At 60.3% G+C, this 16,702-nt stretch overlaps 1 protein-coding gene across 4 annotated transcripts in view; it reads left to right on the top strand.

The window, feature by feature from the left end:
- Window positions 1-6,296, top strand: part of SEC14L1 (SEC14 like lipid binding 1) — a 44,238-nt gene extending 37,942 nt beyond the window's left edge. For all 4 annotated transcript variants that reach the window (XM_047759226.1, XM_047759227.1, XM_047759228.1 and 1 more), the window contains 4 exons: window positions 735-869; window positions 2,545-2,796; window positions 3,732-3,910; window positions 4,107-6,296. In XM_047759226.1, coding sequence (XP_047615182.1) covers window positions 735-869; window positions 2,545-2,796; window positions 3,732-3,910; window positions 4,107-4,212 — 672 coding nt within the window. In that variant the 3' untranslated portion in view covers window positions 4,213-6,296. The remainder of the gene's footprint in view (window positions 1-734; window positions 870-2,544; window positions 2,797-3,731; window positions 3,911-4,106) is intronic.
- The last annotated feature ends 10,406 nt before the right edge of the window (window positions 6,297-16,702 follow it).

Below are 16,702 nucleotides of genomic sequence, written 5' to 3'. Positions count from 1 at the left end.
TGCTGTTCACAACGGTCAGGGTCCCGAGATGCCGGAGATGCCCCTACCCCCGGCCCTTCAGGCTGCTTCTCAGCGCCTCTGCTGGCGAGGTCAGCCTGGTGTCTGCCACGTGGCAGCACGGCTTCTCCCTGGGTGGTCACCTCCCCGGGCTGGTGACACAGGAACTGCTTGGGTTTTATGAGCTGGACTAGTGAGTCATTCTCACAAGGTCGGTGAGGAAATGTATGAAACATACACATCCTCATTCAACCTGTTTCAGGCAAATTCAAAAGACGCTGCTTTTTATCATTTCTTGGCTGGCCTGATCATCTGACCTGGGTTAGACTCGAAGCTTTCTTCACTGATTATGTATCTTGACTGTGATTGTGTATAATGAAAACAATGCCTGTAGCTGCAGAGACTAAAGTACTTTTCTTGATGGGATCTTTTCCCTCCACAGTGCAACAGAGATACTTACAGTTCTTACAGAAACAGCCTCAGCCATGGGCTCCAGCCCCTCACACGTACTAGCTTGAATTGTGCGGCAACTCAGCTTCAACCTGTTCCCCTTTCTTGGCGGCGAGACACACGTCCTTAGGCGGGTCTAGCAGTTCTCCTGCCGAGCGGTGCGGGGCGTTCCGGCCTGGCTGGCGCGCTCCGTCTCCTGCGCGGCTCCGCGGAGTTGAGGACGTGGCTGCTTCCCCGGGGGGCGGGCCTGTGTGCACACAGCTCTGACCGCTGCATTTGCCTTGCAGTGTGAAGTGCCCGAGGGGGGCCTGGTGCCCAAGTCTCTGTACAGGACGGCGGAGGAGCTGGAGAACGAAGACCTCAAGCTCTGGACCGAGACCATCTACCAGTCGGCCAGCGTTTTCAAAGGGGCCCCGCACGAGGTGGGCGCTGGGGCCGAGCCCCGGGCCGGTCCTTTTGGGGTCCCCCGTGGGCTTAGGTGAAGAATCAGCTGCCTCTCTGGGCACGTGTTCAGGCTTTTGTGGACGCTTGACGCGCGGTGTAGGTAGACGCTGACGCCGAAGAGCAGGCCTCTCAGAGTCGGCAGGGCTGCCCAGGCCGGGGCGCCTGGAAGGGGGAGCAGGTGTCTCCAGTCCGGTCCCCTGAGGACCAGCACACACGGGAGGCCGACTGGTCGCCCCTGCGGCACAGTTCGTAACTCCTGCGTTGAGTTCATCTGGTGATGGATGGGACCAGTGTCATTTCCTGTTTTTTCATGACTGGTGTCGAGTATTTATTATTTTTTAAGGAATTTGCTTGTTTTCCTAAGTCTGATGGGGTGAGAAGCCTGTGTGTCTTGTCTTGCAGTCACGCGGCGGTGTGGGAGCAGGAGTGCTCCTGTGTCTTTCCACGCGCGTGAATAAGTGACGGCAGGCGTTTGTGCCTTATTCCGGCTCCACAGGGAGAGGACGCCTGTGTCTCGAGGCCTGTCTGTGTTCCTCTCACTGGAGGCCGAGTTCTCGTCTTTCCTTAGGTCCCTGTTGCTCTCGTCCAGGGGAGAGGACTCAGCGGTGTGGTGTGTGTGTCACAGGGTGTCTGTGCAAGTGTCTCGACAGTAAAGCAGTGAAAGCTTCCCTTCTGCTTTGGGGGTTCAATAGAGCAGAAATCACCGATGGTGACCCCAGAAGTTGAGGTCCCCGTTGTGAACGCAGGGCCCCGGGTGCCTCAGCAGTGGGGCTGCCATCTCGGGAGCTCTGCCCAAGGAGCCTCGGCGCTGTCATCAGTGCCACTGCTGGGACTCCATGCGGCTCTGTTGCTCAGGGGGGCTCCATGGGCCTGTCCGTGGGGAGAAGTGGCAGTGGTGGGACCAAAAGGGCTGCTTGACAAGAGGCAAAGTGCTAAACTGCCGCCAGAGGCTCCGCGGGCAGGCTTCCTAGGCAGGCTGGGCGGGTCCTGGCTGCTGCTGAAATTTTTTAGTGAATACATAACATTTTACAGCTGGCTTTAATTCTCACACCCTCTCACAGTCATCTCCTGAAACGCTCCCCTCTGATCACTCCCTGCTGGAGGCTGTATGGGTGCCCAGTAAATCCCAGCCCTTCCCCAAGCCGGGCCGCGTGGCTCCCTCTTCCCGCCCCGCCGCCAAGCTCATGCCCTCCCCCTGCGAGGAAGCTTCCCTCCCGGGCTTTTTTTCTGGGACCTTCCCTGTGCCCTCGAAACTGCTTCTGTGCATCTGCCCTTTGCTTCTGTTTGTGCTGAGGCTGAGGCTCAGGACCCTGGAGGAGCACTGTCTACACCTCCTGTCAGGGGCGCTGGGGGTCAGGACCTGGGACGAGCGCCGTCGGCACCTCCCGTGAGGGGCGCTGGCTGTAGCTAGTGACTGAGCACAGAGCTGGCCCGTGGGGCGCAGCTGGAGCCACTGGTCGAAAGAAGGAAGAGCGAGCGGAGACGCAGGTGGTCGAGTGAGGGGTCTGGGGGAGAGGGTCCCCGCTGCGGGGCTCCAGCCCCTGCGCGCACGCACGCACGCACGCACGCGCGCACAGAGGGGCAGGGGACTTGCTGCGGCGGCGGCGGTGGCTGGCGGCTGCCTCGGAGGGTTGATGCCGCCTTTCTCTGCAGATTCTCATTCAGATTGTGGACGCCTCTTCTGTGATCACCTGGGATTTTGACGTGTGCAAAGGGGACATTGTCTTCAACATCTATCACTCCAAGAGGGCGCCACAGCCGCCCAAGAAGGACGTGCTGGGCGCGCACAGTGTGACCTCCCCCGGCGGGAACAACGTGCAGCTCATCGACCGCGCGTGGCAGCTGGGCCGGGACTACAGCATGGTGGAGTCGTCGCTGACCTGCCGGGAAGGGGAGAGCGTGCAGGTGAGCCGCCCCGGCCGGGGCCGGACGAAGCCCGCGCCCGGCCCGGCCCGCCCGCCCGCTGCGGGGCGGCTCCGCGGCGGGCGTCCTCCTCGTTAGGGTCGGGGCGTCAGGGGAACTCGGACCCCTGCAGGATCCAGAGTCACGACTTCTTTCCGGGAGCCTTTTCACCACCGGGGCACAGGAGGAGGAGGAGGGAAGAGGCCTGAGACGAAAAGCCCTGCTCAGCGGGCGGCCTTGCCTGGGGCGCGGGGGAGGGAGGGAGACAGCGCTCAGGGCGCCCTTACCCATCACTGGCCGTCCTCGCTCATGCTGACAGGCCATTTTTTAAATCTCGGCGTGTTATTTTGAGCTCAGAGTGGTAGTTCTTGGGTGCTTCTGGCCTTCATAACGATGCACAATTTTGCTGCTGCTGCAGTTTTCCGGGATCAGCCTTTCGGTGTTCTGGGGGGGTCTCAGGAGCAGGGTCAAAGGGAGTGTTTTCTTTGGTGTTAAAATTAATAACCATTTTAAGCTGTATCATCGTCTTTAGTTCCAGAATTGGCAGAAAAAGTCGTTTTCATTGGGGGGGGGGCCCGTCGGTGAGGGCGTCCGAGGCCGTCTGGGAGCGCAGCCTGGTGCAGGCGGCCTTCTCTGGCCCCACCTGTCAGGGAGGAGCAGGGGGCACCCGCCTCCTCCCCAGAGGCTGGTCCTGAGGGTGGACAGCCCAGAGGGTCCCTCCGCGTGGCCCCCCAGTGCCTGACAGAGACCCGGCTGCAGGGCTGACACTCGGAAAGAGGGTGGCACTGGCCCTGATGCTGAACCAGGGCAGCGGGTCCTTCGCCGGCCGAGCCGCTCCGTGATGGGTCCTGGGCGCTCACGGCCCCGAGGACGCCCGGCCCCTGTGGGACCCCCTGGGAGGGGAGCCCCCTGAGCCGGCGCTGCCTGACTCGTTGCAGGGCTCCCACGTGACGCGGTGGCCGGGCTTCTACATCCTGCAGTGGAAGTTCCACAGCATGCCTGCGTGTGCCGCCACCAGCCTGCCCCGCGTGGACGACGTGCTGGCCTCCCTGCAGGTCTCCTCTCACAAGTGCAAGGTCATGTACTACACCGAGGTGATCGCCTCCGAGGACTTCAGGTGGGGCTCCCCTCCCGGTGGCTCTGGGCGGGGCTTCGCTGGGCTGCCTGCCGCTCGCTGGCGGTTCTCGAAGTCCGCGCTGTGGAGGGCGGCAGGCCATGTCCCCAGGGCCCCCACACGGCCACCCCGGCTTCGGAGCGCGGGGTGGGCTGGGAACGCGGCGGGGTCCTCACGCCCCGTCCTGTGCTGCTTGCAGAGGCTCCATGACCAGCCTGGAGTCCAGCCACAGCGGGTTCTCCCAGCTCAGTGCTGCCACCACCTCGTCCAGCCAGTCCCACTCCAGCTCCATGATCTCCAGGTAGTGCCCGGGGCGCCAGGACGGCCGCCCGCCTCGGACCTCCCGCCCGGCTGCCCGGCCGGCGGCCACTGCGCGCAGACTCCTCGCCCTCTAGGTAGCAGCTAGCTCTCCATAGTCCCCGATCCCGAAACTATCTCCACGGTAGTTTTCACTCTAACTCAGTAGCCATAGATTTTGTATACGGTGTGCACAAAATCCAGCCAGAGCACAAGGGCTCTCCCGAAAGAGACGTGGCTCATATACCACTTCAGAAGGCGACTTGGTCGCAAACGTCGATGCAAAAAACATCTCCAACCACCTCCACGCTGCCCTTTGGTGGACAAACTCCTCCTCCTCCACCACCACCGGCAGAGGCGACCCGCCTTCCTCGTGGAGCAGAAGCTGCCAGCCTGCCCCCCGCACGCCTCGCGGCCCCTCCTCGGATTAAGTGACAGCCCGCTAGGTGGCGCCGCTTCACTGGGAAGGACTCAGGCAGCTGCGGGCGCCCCCAGCCTGCTCCCGGGCCAGGCAGACCCACTGTCGCCCAGTGGGCGCTGGGGTTCGGGGCTCTGGGGGCGCCCCGTGACGCCAGGAGAAAGACGCCCCACTAAACCTTAGTTTCTCTCTCCTCCCTCACACCTTTCTGGTACTTGGAGAGCAGGCGTTCTCTGCACGAGAGTCTGGGCCAGGGCGTCCCTCCCCTTTGCCTGCTGGCGCTGCTCTTCCCCCCACCCCCCCCCCCCCCCCCGTGCTTGGTTCTAGCTCATTCTAGGCCTGCCTCCGCGGGGCCTTCAACGCTTGGTGGCATCAGAGCCCAGGGGGTCCTTCTAGCCCCGGGGATTCTGTGAGTCCCATTGCCGTTTGGAAGCTGTCCCGTGTTGACTGTGGCCGGCGATGGCGCCGGGGGCTGGGTCAGGGCAGGACACGCGTGTGCAGGGGGCTCGTGAGTCCGGGGGTCGGGGATGGGGCAAGCAGAACCTTCGTTCAGGTAGCAAAGGATTTGGTTTCTTAGCAGATCAGGGTGTGAGACTGATGTGCTTTCTTGCTTCTCACTCACAAAGCCTGGTCTGTCTTTTATTGACCCTCCTTTTCTCAGCTTTTCATGGGAAAAGCGGTTCTTTGCGAGTCTGTCCGGTTGTAGCTTTGGGTCCGTCTCCGTGGTGTGGCCTGGTGGTGTGTGGCCGAGCCGTGTCGTCACTGCGTGGCGGCCGGGGTCTTGGTGTGCACTCAGGCCTCCGCCCGGAGAGCCGTGTGCATGGACGGCGTGTGGCCCTGAGGCCTGGGGTCTCGGGTGGCTGGGGTGGCCTCCCTGATCTGAGGTGCCCGGTGGCCGCCTGCACGCCAATGCTGGGGCCTCCGGGACCGCGGGCCCCTCTGGAGCACAGCTGTGCGTTCCCTTCACAAAGAGCAGCTCCCCGTGGGCGCCTGGGGCCCGTTTCCGGAGAGCCCAGCGGGGTTAGGTGGGCAGCTCAGCCGCCTCCTGTCACTGCCTCCTGCTTCCGAATCTTAAGGGCCTGAAGTCGGTCCTGTCTGTCTCTCTCTCTCTCTTTCTCTCTCTCTGTGTCTCAGATGGCGATTTTGCTGACAGCTGCCAAGAAAACGCTCCACCCCGACAGCCCACCTCAGCCCAGGGAAGTTTGTAGAACTATGTGAATTGCAGCCACCCCTCCCCCAACCTGAAGAGTGGTTCTTTTTAAGTTGACCCAGAAGTGGCTCTGTTTTGTCCCCAAAGAGTTGAATCCGCCTCTAAGAGTTCAAAGCACACCCCCCAGAGCTGCTCACGGGGCTCACTCTCCGGTCACATGCACCCCGTCCTCCTGGGCGGGGCCGGGGCAGAGGGACCTCCGCTCGCACTGGACCGGGTCCCCTCCGTGCCCTGCACTCTTTCGAAATGCTGCTGGACGTCACCTTCGCCAGCACTAATGATTCTCTCGGTTCCCCGTCTATGACTAGTGTCTTAAATCACTTTCTTTCCTAACGTCATGATTTACGTATCAAATTCTGTAAATGTTTTGTAAACATATTACCTCACTCTTGGTAATACAATACTGATAGTCTTTAAAAGATTTTTTTATTGTTATCAATAATAAATGTGAACTGTTTAAAAAACACGTGTCCTTTTCTCACTGTGCGACGGCCGCTCCTGCGCAGACGGGCGCCCCGAGAGGCAGCAGGAGGGGCCTCTGGAGCCGCGGCGCTGGCGTCCCAGGGCTCGGCGCGTGGCCGCCCGTGCAGGACCCGTGCACCCTGTCCTGACGGTCCCCTCGCTCCCCGAGGGGACGCGCTGCAGTTCCCCTTCAACACCGCGACACCAGGCGGGACTCCGCCGTGACGCCTGATGTGATGATGTCTCTTTAGTGACGAAATGGATCTTGGTCAGGTGGCCCCAGAGAGGATCAGATGGGCGGTGTGGACCTTCAGAAACCTGGGCCGCCGCGCCCCCGGCTCCTGCAGCTGGGCCTGCAGGGTGGGGTGGCCCGGGCGTGGGGCAGGGCCTCCCCGATGAGGGCCCGTCTTCGGTGGGAGTGGGCAGGGCCCACAGGCGCCCGCACGTCCCCAGCTCAGCCTGGGTTACAGGCCTGTCCCCTGGCAGCCAAGACAGGAGATGGCCTCAGTACCCCTGCGCAGCTGCATGGCTCACCGTGACAGCCCGGCCTGTCACCGAAGGGAGGAGAGGCTTCCTAACGGCGCCCACGCTGCCCAGGCCTTCCGCTTGGCATCCTGGTCTCACGGTGGCGGCCAGAGCAGCGGGACAGCAGTGGGGGCAGGAGCCGCAGCCCCCGCTGCCTGTCCCCACCTGTCCATCAGATGCCGACACCACGGCTGCCCGGCCGTCCTGGCGCATGGCGGGTTCTTCTATAAAACGTTGCTGTGAAGCAAGCCGGCAGTCAGTTGTGTCTGGGACGTTAGGGCTTCGGGAAGCAGGGGATTCTGGGCAGATGCTGCTGTCCCTCGTGAAAACAGAGCGACTGGACGCGGGACCTAAAGCCCACGGACGACTGGCTGGTACCCTAGGAGGTGGTCAAAGCGACAAAGCTTGTGATGCGCACTCGCCCCAGAGAGAGGAAGCCCCTGTGGTCGCCATTTACAAGCAGCCCCGGCGACAAGGCTCGACATCAGCCCCCAACGGAGCACAAGGCAGCCACAGCTTCCAGACCCGTGTGCTGGGGAGGAGGGTGCCGTCTGAAGGGCCAGAGGGTAGGGCCCCAGCAGGGCCCAGGCGCCCGGCGGGAAGCACCCCAGGGCCGCTGGGGGGGAGGCCTGGGGTGGGGCGGTCCAGCCCCTCTTAACCCCCAAGACCACCTGCCAGGGCTCCCTTCTAGAAAGGACCCCACACCGAGGAAAAACTGCCTGGAGTGGAACTAAAATGAGGCAGCACAGGGACAGGACAGGGAAGGCGCAGGCTGAACGGGGCAGGGCACGAGCCCGGGAGTCTCTGGAAGCAAGCGGACACAGCGGTTTTTCTGCTGGGCCGAGCCCGAGGCATGCGGAGGTTCCCAGGCCAGGGATCAAATCCACACCACAGCAGTACCGATAGTACCGAATCCGTAGCCACTGGGCCACCAGGGAACTCCTGGACACTGTTTTTAAAGGCTTAGCCAAAACAAGAGGATTGACCCATAAAATTAACCATCCCTACAAAGGGTCTCATGGGAATGCTCTACTTTCACGTAGATGGGGAGGCATCCAGGCCGAAAGCCAGGAGCAGCCCAATGGCAGAATCCTTGGCACCCAGGATCTTTACATCCCAGCCCCCACTAAAACCAGCCTTTCCCGGAGAAAAGGCTCATTCCAGCTCTGGGACAGGAAGTGGACACGAGAAGCCCGGGACGTCTTGTCACATCCAAGAGCCCAGATGTGATCAAAGACCACCAGGGCCACGTCCCCCAGATTTCAGAGTTGCCTGGTGGCTTTTTCACTGGCCAGGAAAGGGACACTTGGGATTGCAACCTACTCCCAACCCTTTGGGTGTGTTGAGATCCATGAATTCATAGTCCTAACATTAAGCAGTTTTCCTATCAAATTGGTCACCTTCGGAGCATGATAGGGAACCAGTTTTGAAAGCAGTTCAGCGGAAAGAGCCGGGTGTCCCCTGCCTCTCCTAAGGGGACAGGCAGTGGGCCGAGCGCCATGAACACATCCCCACCTGTAAATGCCAAAGGAATGATCGAATAAGACCGTTGCACGCCCCCAGTGAATGAAGAGGGGCCGGCATGGAGCTTCCTCAGCCGCTGAGGTCTCAGGGCGAGGGAGACGAGGGATGGTGTGCGCCTCTGATGCTGCAGTCCTGTCAGTCCACCCGAGCCCATCCAGGATCTGGGTCCGGCCGCCGAGCTGCAGGAAGCACAGAGGGTGGGCTGTGGGTGAGCTGCACTGTGGGAAACGGGTCAAAAGGCCTGGGTTCTTCAACGAATTGTGAGGCAAAGAAAGTGCAGAGTGAGGGTGGGCCTATGAATTAGAGGCCAACCGAAAGCTTTTGGGGTTTTTTTTTTTTTTTTGGTCTTTTTAGGGCCGCACCTGCGGCATGTAAGTTCCCAGGCTAGGGGTCAAATCAGAGCTACAGCCACCAGCCTATACCATGGCCACAGCCATGCGGGATCCGAGCTGCATCTGTGACCTACACCATAGCTCGTGGCAATGCTGGATCCTTAACCCACTGAGCGAGGCCAGGGATTGAACCTGCAACCCCACGGTTCCTCGTCGGATTTGTTTCTGCTGAGCCACGACGGGAACTCCCAACCAGAGTTTTAATAGTAGGACCAAACTGTGCACGTAGCCAGCCTCGTGGTTCCTTCTTGGGGGTGCAGCCAGTTGGTTCTGTTCGCTGTCTCGGATCCAATATGACACGCTTCCATCCTCGTCTCTTTATTTCACAATAAAAAGCTCTCTCGGACTTCCCGTGTGGCTCCCACACAGCTACTCGGCGTTGCTGCTACGTGGCTGTGGCTTGACCTCCGGCTCAGGAACTTCCACATGCCACAGGTGTGGCCATGTGTTTTTTTAAAAAAGAGAGAAGAAAGGTTTCTCATTTTGGTTTTGGTTTTGAGTTCGGGCTTCAGGTGGGTTAGTTTGCCTTCAAGGAAATTAACGCTGGTTCTTTAATTGGAAGCTTCCTTCTTTTACCCAAATCACCAGGCGGGGACTGCTGGCACCTGTGGCCCGGGCACCGCGCCCAGGCACATACCCTGCACTGGCTGGCTCTGGATCCTGCCTTTATTGTGTCCGTGTCCAGGACCGCAAAGCAGAGCTAACCGGCTGGCGGCAAGTGACAGCAAGGCTCCTGCAGCCTCTAGGAGAAAATCTGAGGCCGGTCCCTTCAAAGCTCTGCCCCCTGCCGTGTGCAGCCGAGACCCTTCCTTTCTCGTCCTTGAAGCAGGAGCAACTGGACTCTGTCCCTCTCTGACCTTTGCCTTTGGGCTTGAGAGCTCGGTCCGTCACCAGGACCCAGCTTGACAGCGACAGAGAAATAGCTACGAGCCCTCAGATGCTCACATGACTGGGCCTCTGCACCAGCCCCCACCGCTGTGTCAGAGACACACGGGGAGCGAAGTCTGGGCTGTGTCTGGGAACCAGAGGGACGAGTGCCTGGCTGCGGAAAGGAGGGCCCTCCCAGCTCCATCTGCAGAGCCAGCCGGAGTCCCTCGGCACTGGCTGGCTAAGTCCTGCTCCTTCCCTTTTGCAAGGCTGGTCTACACCCGGGATCGGAGTCCCCGAGTGAGACCTCACCTCAGCCCCCAGGTGGAGCCCCTTTCCATCAGGCTGAAGAGGGGGAGGGGGTCACGGCTCTAATCCAGGGATTTGCCTCCGCTGACGCCACCTTGTGGCCATGTTGGAGAAGCGCATCCCCATCACCCAACCGGGCGATGAGCTGCTCCCTGCTCTGCCCCTGGAGTCAGAGCGCCAGGAGGAAACACCAGCCCTCATGTCTACTGAAATCCGACCTTGGAAGGGATGTGACGGTTAATTTTACGGGTCAATTTGATTGGGCCGTGCAGCCCAGACTTTTGGTCAAAGAAAGGTTCTGGGTATGTCTGGGAGGGTGTTTTTTGGGGGGATTCGATGACATTTGAAGAGGTAGCTGAGTGAGGACTGACCCCCCTGGTATGGGTGGGCTGCATCCAATCAGTTGAAGGCCCAGATAGAACAAAAAGGCCGACATTCTCCCAGGTAAGAGAGGATTTTCCTGCCCAACGGCCTTGATCTGGAAAATTGGCTTTTCTCTCCTTTGGACTGGAACACTGGTTTTCCCCTGGGCTTCCAGCCTGCGGACTGCAGGTCTTGGAACTTGTCAGCCTCCAGCACCACGTGAGCCAGTTCCTTATCATAAGCCTCTTTCTGTAAATATACATCCTCTTGGTTCTGTTTCTCTGTGGAACCTGGACAAATTTACAGGAAGTTTGCTCTAAAGTCCTGGTGTTGGAAAGTCTTCGACATTTACCAAAAAACTGGTTAATCTGGAATCCTCTCTCCTTGGTGTGTGTGGGAGGGTGTGTGTGTTTGGTGTGTGTGTGTGTGTGTGTGTGTTGGTTTGGGTTTTTTCCAGCAGTAGGCTTATCTTTCTCTCTTTTATGTAGATAAATTGCAGGCTGTTAAAGCTGGGGAAGAAAGCTTAGAGCGACCTGGTTCCGGCTCCCACAGCTGCAGCCCAGGGAGGGCAGGGATGTGGGTGCAGCCAGGTAGCCTCCTGAGCCGCGCTTCTCATCAGCCCACTGTGAACACTGTGCCTGGAGAGCTCTCAGGTTCCCCGCCCCCCGGCCCTGTCTCCCTCTCACTGACCCTAAAATGCAAGGGAACAGGTTATCTCAGCAGGACGGTGCCAAGACACAACAAGCAAGTGATTGTCAGAGCGTGTTGTGCCCTTGGAAGGGCTCTGCCGACACGGGGGTTTCGGCAGAGCTTGGCCGAACCAAGGACTTGAGAGCACAGCTGGGGCCTGGGGCTGAAGGGACAACAGGTGCCCACTGTCCCTGCCGCACCTGCGGGGGAGGGTCTTCTGAGGAAAGAACCCGTGAGCATCCCACGGAAGACCGGCCACCAAAGGAGAGATCAGAAAGGGCACAACCCAAATGAGAAAGCTTCTCCGAAAGCGCCCCTTGTGCGCCCTCCGTGACGCTACCACAGGGGCCAATGAGACCAATGAGACGTCACCAGGCACGGGAGGGACTGGGAGGACAGACGGCTTGCTGCTGGAGCAGGGGCTGTGGAGGGAGGGGGCTGCCCAGGGAGCTGCTCCCAGGCCTTCCAGCACCTTCTCCCTGCCCCCACGCTGGCCCGCTGGCCCCACGGGTCACCCTCCGTGGGGGGCACAGATCCTGCCCTCACGGGGGTGGGGGGCGGGTGGCTCTGTCCGTGGCTCCGTCCCCGCCAGGGCCTAGGACAGCGCCTGCCGCAGGACAGACACCCCGAATACCTGCAGAGTGCGAGTGGATGAGTTCTCAGGGCTTCTGGCCTCACAGATGGCATCATTCTGACCCCCACGGGCCTGGGCACGTGTGCCTCGCTCATCAGACGGCGTGAGAGAGGATCTGCCGCAGCCGGAAGCGCGAGGACGACGCCATCAGTCCGGACCCCCTTCGGCCTCAGCGTTCGTGCTGTCGGCCCTGCGTGGCCGTGGGTTTCGCAGCCGCAGATTCAAGTGACCGTGGCCACGGGGCGCCGCAGGTGGGCGAATCTGCGGCTGCGAAACCCGTGGCCACGTTGCGCGAATGCGCCGGACTTGGGCTCGGCAGCGGCTCCTGCTGGCCCCGCTCGGCCGGGAAACTCGGGAACCGCGGTGCTCGTGTTTCCTTCTGATTTTAAATGAAGTTAAAACGTATTCGCGGGCCCCTGAAGAATCCTGGGCCCCGGGTGCCAGGCTCCAGGGCCTGGTGGGGAAGGAGGCCCTGGCCCGGCAGTCAGGCGAGGCCGCAGCCCCACTGCGCCGCCCCGAGGGCGACGGGAGGCACCTGCCGACCAGATGAGATGTCCCTTCCGCCCACTGACAGGTAAGCCGTGCAGCCCTGGGAGCAGGGGACCTGCGAGCACTTCCCAGAGGGGATGTCGCTCTTCATCCCCCGGGCATTGGCGTGTGCGTGTGTGTGTGCGTGCGTGCATGTGTGTGCTGGGTCTTGTTGACCCTGCGGAGGTCTGGGTTCCTTGCTCTATAGACCATGCAAGAGATGTCTGGAGGTGGGGAAGGGTCGCTAGTGGCTGGTGGGCGGGTATGTGGGCAGGTGGCGCTCAGCTTCCTGGGGCCTGGTTTCAGAACCGCCCTCTGTCCACCCCCAGACAGACAGGCAGCCCCGTCTGTGCTTGGAAGTGAAACAGGGAAAGTCTGAGTTCCGCACTGGGAACTGAACGAGGACAGGCGTCCAGCGTGAGTCTGCAGACAGGCACCTGCTGCCGCTCCCTTACCTGTCATTTTGCCACTGCAGGACGTGGATGCTGGGGATGGGGACCTGGTACCAAGGGGATGAGCTGCCTCTGCGTGAGCTCAAACAGTGATGGCCTGAGCGCTGCCCTGCTGCGGAGGCTGGGAGCCGGATGAAGCACAGACCAGCATGCCCCGCTGCAGTGGATTCCGTGAGAACACAAATTGGTTTGTTTGCTAATAATGTTTATTTATTGGTCTGTCTGTTTTTATAAGCGGCACATCCACAAGGACCCAACTGAGTCAGGTTTCACAGCGATGGAGGAGAAGCCTTGCAGCTATTTTCTCACATGGAAGTTCTTGGGCAGATCCAGTAACTCGGAGTTGCAAGACATAATACGGAGAATCCCCCACCCTTTACCCAGCGTCCCCCAAAGGCCACACAACGTATCCGCACTGATCGCATCCGCTAGGCTTACGATGCTTTCCTGGTTTGCCTGTGTTCATGGTGCGGGTGTGTGTTTAGCCCCATCCAGTTTTATCAGCTGTACAGGCCGGGGTTCCCCCACCTCAGTCAAGTCCCTCACCGCTGCCCTCCTAGAGCCATGCCCGCCTCCCTCCCACCCCCCACCCCCCAGCCCCCAGCAACCACCGATCTCCGTTTCTAAACTTTCCTCATTCCAAAAATGTTATATAAAGGGAGTTCCTGTCGTGGCTCAGTGGTTAACGAATCCAACTAGGAACCGTGAGGTTGCGGGTTCGATCCCTGGCCTCGCTCAGTGGGTTAAGGTTAAGGATCCAGCGTTGCCACGAGCTGTGGTGTAGGTTGCAGACATGGCTCAGATCTGGCGTTGCTGTGGCTCTGGCATAGCTCCGATTAGACCCCTAGCCTGGGAACCTCCATATGCCGTGGGTGCAGCCCTAGCAAAGACAAAAAAAAAATAATAATAATGTTATGTAAATGGAATCCCATGGGGCACAGCCTTTTGGATTGGCGTTTTCACTCAGCCCCCTCCCCCGGACACTCGCTCAGTTGTCATTACTTGTCGCCACAGCGTAGTAAGTCAGTATCCAGGGCCCAGCCTTTGTCCACCAGCCGCTCAGGAAAGGTTGCCGGGGCCTTTCCAGTTTGAACTGCACACAGAGCTGGTGTGAGCACTCGTGAACAGTTTTATGTGAACATAAACTTTCATCCCTCTGGTTGAAACGCCCAGGAGTGCCACCGCTGGGTCCTGAGGTAGGGAGGGTGCGTGTCTAGTTTTTAATAAGAAACCACGAAACTGCCTTCCAGAAAGGCTGCAGCATCCTCCCTTCCCGCCAGCAGTGTGGGCAGGACTCTCGCGTCCTCACGCTGCTCCTTCCTGCGGCCGTTATGGCAGGTGTGCGGCGCTCTCTCCCGCGGCTTTACTTTGCCTTCCCCTAAGGGTTCATGACGTGGGTTCAACACCTTGTCATGTGTTCGTTTGCTGTTTGCGGTGAGATGACTCGCATCTTTTGCCCGTTTTCTAACTGGATCCTTGGCTGCTTTCCTGTTGAGCTGAGAGCTCTTTATCTGTTCCGGTCCCTTGTAGGATGTGGGATTTGTGATATACCTGCTTTTAATATGAAGGATATATGAATCAAAACTGGAAGCTCATAAGATGTACATACTTGGAGTTCCCTGGTGGCTCAGCGGGTTGGGGATCCAGCATGGTCACTGCTGCGGCTCAGGCTGCTGCTATGGTGCAGGTTCGATCCCTGGCCCGGGTGCTTCTACATGCGCGGCAGCCAAAAAAAGAAAAAAGAGGAAGAAGAGGGAAGCCTTGCCCTCAGGGAGCATGCATTCTAGCCTGGGAGGCCTGAGGGGGGTTGGCTCAGCCCCCAGGCTGCTGAAGGGCTGCCAGGCTGTGCCCAGCTGAGAGCTGAGCACCCCCAGTCTGTGCCCCTCCACGGACCCCGGATCTGCTTGGTGCTCTCAAGCCCTGGGCCTGCAGGCACAGCTCACCCTGCAGCTCACCCAGCTTCCAGAAGCCCCCCTTCTTCCGTGGGATCTCCCAGCCCAGGGCCCAGGACCCACTGGCTGCAGAGGTGTCTCTCTTTTTCTCCTTCGGGCTCTAAACCTGTGCAGCCAGTTTCCTGCATCAAATCCCTGTGTTTGAAATACCTAAGGCTAGTTTGAGTTTGCTGACCGGACTGTGACCAGGCCTCTGTGTCAGATGGGGCCACGGGCCACGGGAAGACCAGCTCTGGGAGGGGGTGGTGAGCGATGGGGTGGCCCTGGGGTCTGCACTCAACAGGGCGGTCAGCAGATCTCCAGGAGAACATTCCAGAAAGAGATCATCCAGTGCCAAGGCCATGAGACAAGAGTGTGTGCGGTGTGCAGGAGACAGCAGCAAATTCAGTGTAGCTGGCAGGGGAGCAAACGGGGGCGGGGGGTGGCCTGCGGCAGAGAAGCTGGCTCCCCAGAACCACGCCACCCGCGCCTCCCAGCGCCCTGAGCCAGTCATGCTCAGGGTCAGCCCTTCCTTGGACGTGCTCCCAGCGGCTCAGAAACTTCCTGGGTCCTGGCTGCCCGAGGCCCCAGGGGCCATCCCGGGCTCCGGCCCAGCCCCGCGGGGGCTGTCTCAGGCTGTCTGCTCGAGCTTCCTTCCCTCTGTTTGGCCTCAGAGGGAGGAAGCAGACGGGGCCGAGGCACTCCAGGCGCTGCACCCCCGCGAAAGCTGCCGGCCACTTCTGCAGCTGGGGTCCCTCAGGGTCCCCCAGGGCTCAGCATTGGGGCTCCTCCCAGCAGCGGCTCAGGTCACTTTGGGGGTCACCTGATATGAGAGAGACAAGCCACGGACATCATAACCCTATAAAAGCCTGCCTTCTCCAGGACCTGAATTACATTAGATCTTTTTTTTTTGTCTTTTATCTTTTCAGGGCTGCACCCACAGCATATGGAGGTTTCCAGGCTAGGGGTCTAATCAGAGCTGCAGCTGCCGGCCTATACCACAGCCACAGCCACATCCATGCGGGATCCGAGCCGTGTCTGCAACCTACACCGCAGCTCACGGCAGCGCCAGATCCTTAACCTACTGAGCGAGGCCAGGGATCGAACCCGCAACCTCGTGGATACCGGTTGGATTCGTTTACGCTGCACCACGACCGGAACTCCTACACGAGATCTTGACTATCAATAAACCTGGCTCCACGTTGGAGCCCTTGCTGTTGATTTGGGATGTCAGGTTTTGCCGGGGGCCTTTCCGAAGGGCCAAGCCCAGACTCACCCACTCCCCAGACGGCCGGCCTCCGGGAGGACCCCAGGCGCGTCCTCAGGTCTGGCTCCAGCGCTGGCTGCCTCGGCAACAGCTCACTACGCCTCCTATTGCAGCCAGGATGCCGTGCACACTGCGGAGCCATGACCCGGGGGGACCCACAGACCAGCCAGGCCACACCGCCTTTGCCACAGGAAGCTTCCTACCCAGTGACCTTTCTCAGAGTTTCTCAACCCTTTTCCTGGCGAGGCTCCCACGCCCCCAGCCCCCTGGGAACCAACCAAGAGGGTAAATTACAGCTCTTCAGCGGAAGTGGCCGGGGGACGGGCTGGGGGACAGGCTGCGGCCCACGTTACCAGAAAGTCCTGCCAGCCTCACACAGTGGCTTCCTTCCAGAACGGAGCAAATCCTCCCAATGAGATGATGACACTGGAGGTGAGTCGGGGGCGACCAGCGTCCCCCTGGCTGGGCACAGGCTGGACAGGGCCTGTGATTCAGGGAAGCCTTGAACTCAGCCAGAAGCCCCAGCAGGTGCTTCGGTGGGTAGGACGGAGTAGGGGTCTCTGGGTGGAGGCTGTTGTCCAACCCCTGCCCTCCCCACTGCTGCAGCTTTTAAAATCGTTTTTCCCCACGCAGTTCCCTCCCCTACGAAGGGTGTGGTGTGTGAAAGCCACACAGGTCCTCCTGTCTCGGCTCTGGCCGTGGGACTCGTGAACCGAGGACTGGGTGCCGAGCCCCAGGGGAGGTGCCCCCGAGGCCGCAGGACTCTTGTCCCCTGGCACCCGCCCCCCCAGCCCCACCTGCACATGGACGTTCCGTCACGGCCACCCCCATCACATCGGGGCCACCAGCTGCTCTTTCCTGTTGCTGCTATAAATTTATCCTGCCGAGCACGGCCTCCCCAGCCCACGTCTTCCTGAGATCTGTCC

The sequence above is a fragment of the Phacochoerus africanus genome, chromosome 14 (assembly GCF_016906955.1).
Source record: "Phacochoerus africanus isolate WHEZ1 chromosome 14, ROS_Pafr_v1, whole genome shotgun sequence".
Classification (NCBI taxonomy): domain Eukaryota; kingdom Metazoa; phylum Chordata; class Mammalia; order Artiodactyla; family Suidae; genus Phacochoerus; species Phacochoerus africanus.
Note: the sequence above shows the minus strand (reverse complement) of the source record. Positions and strands in the feature narration are given on the sequence as shown.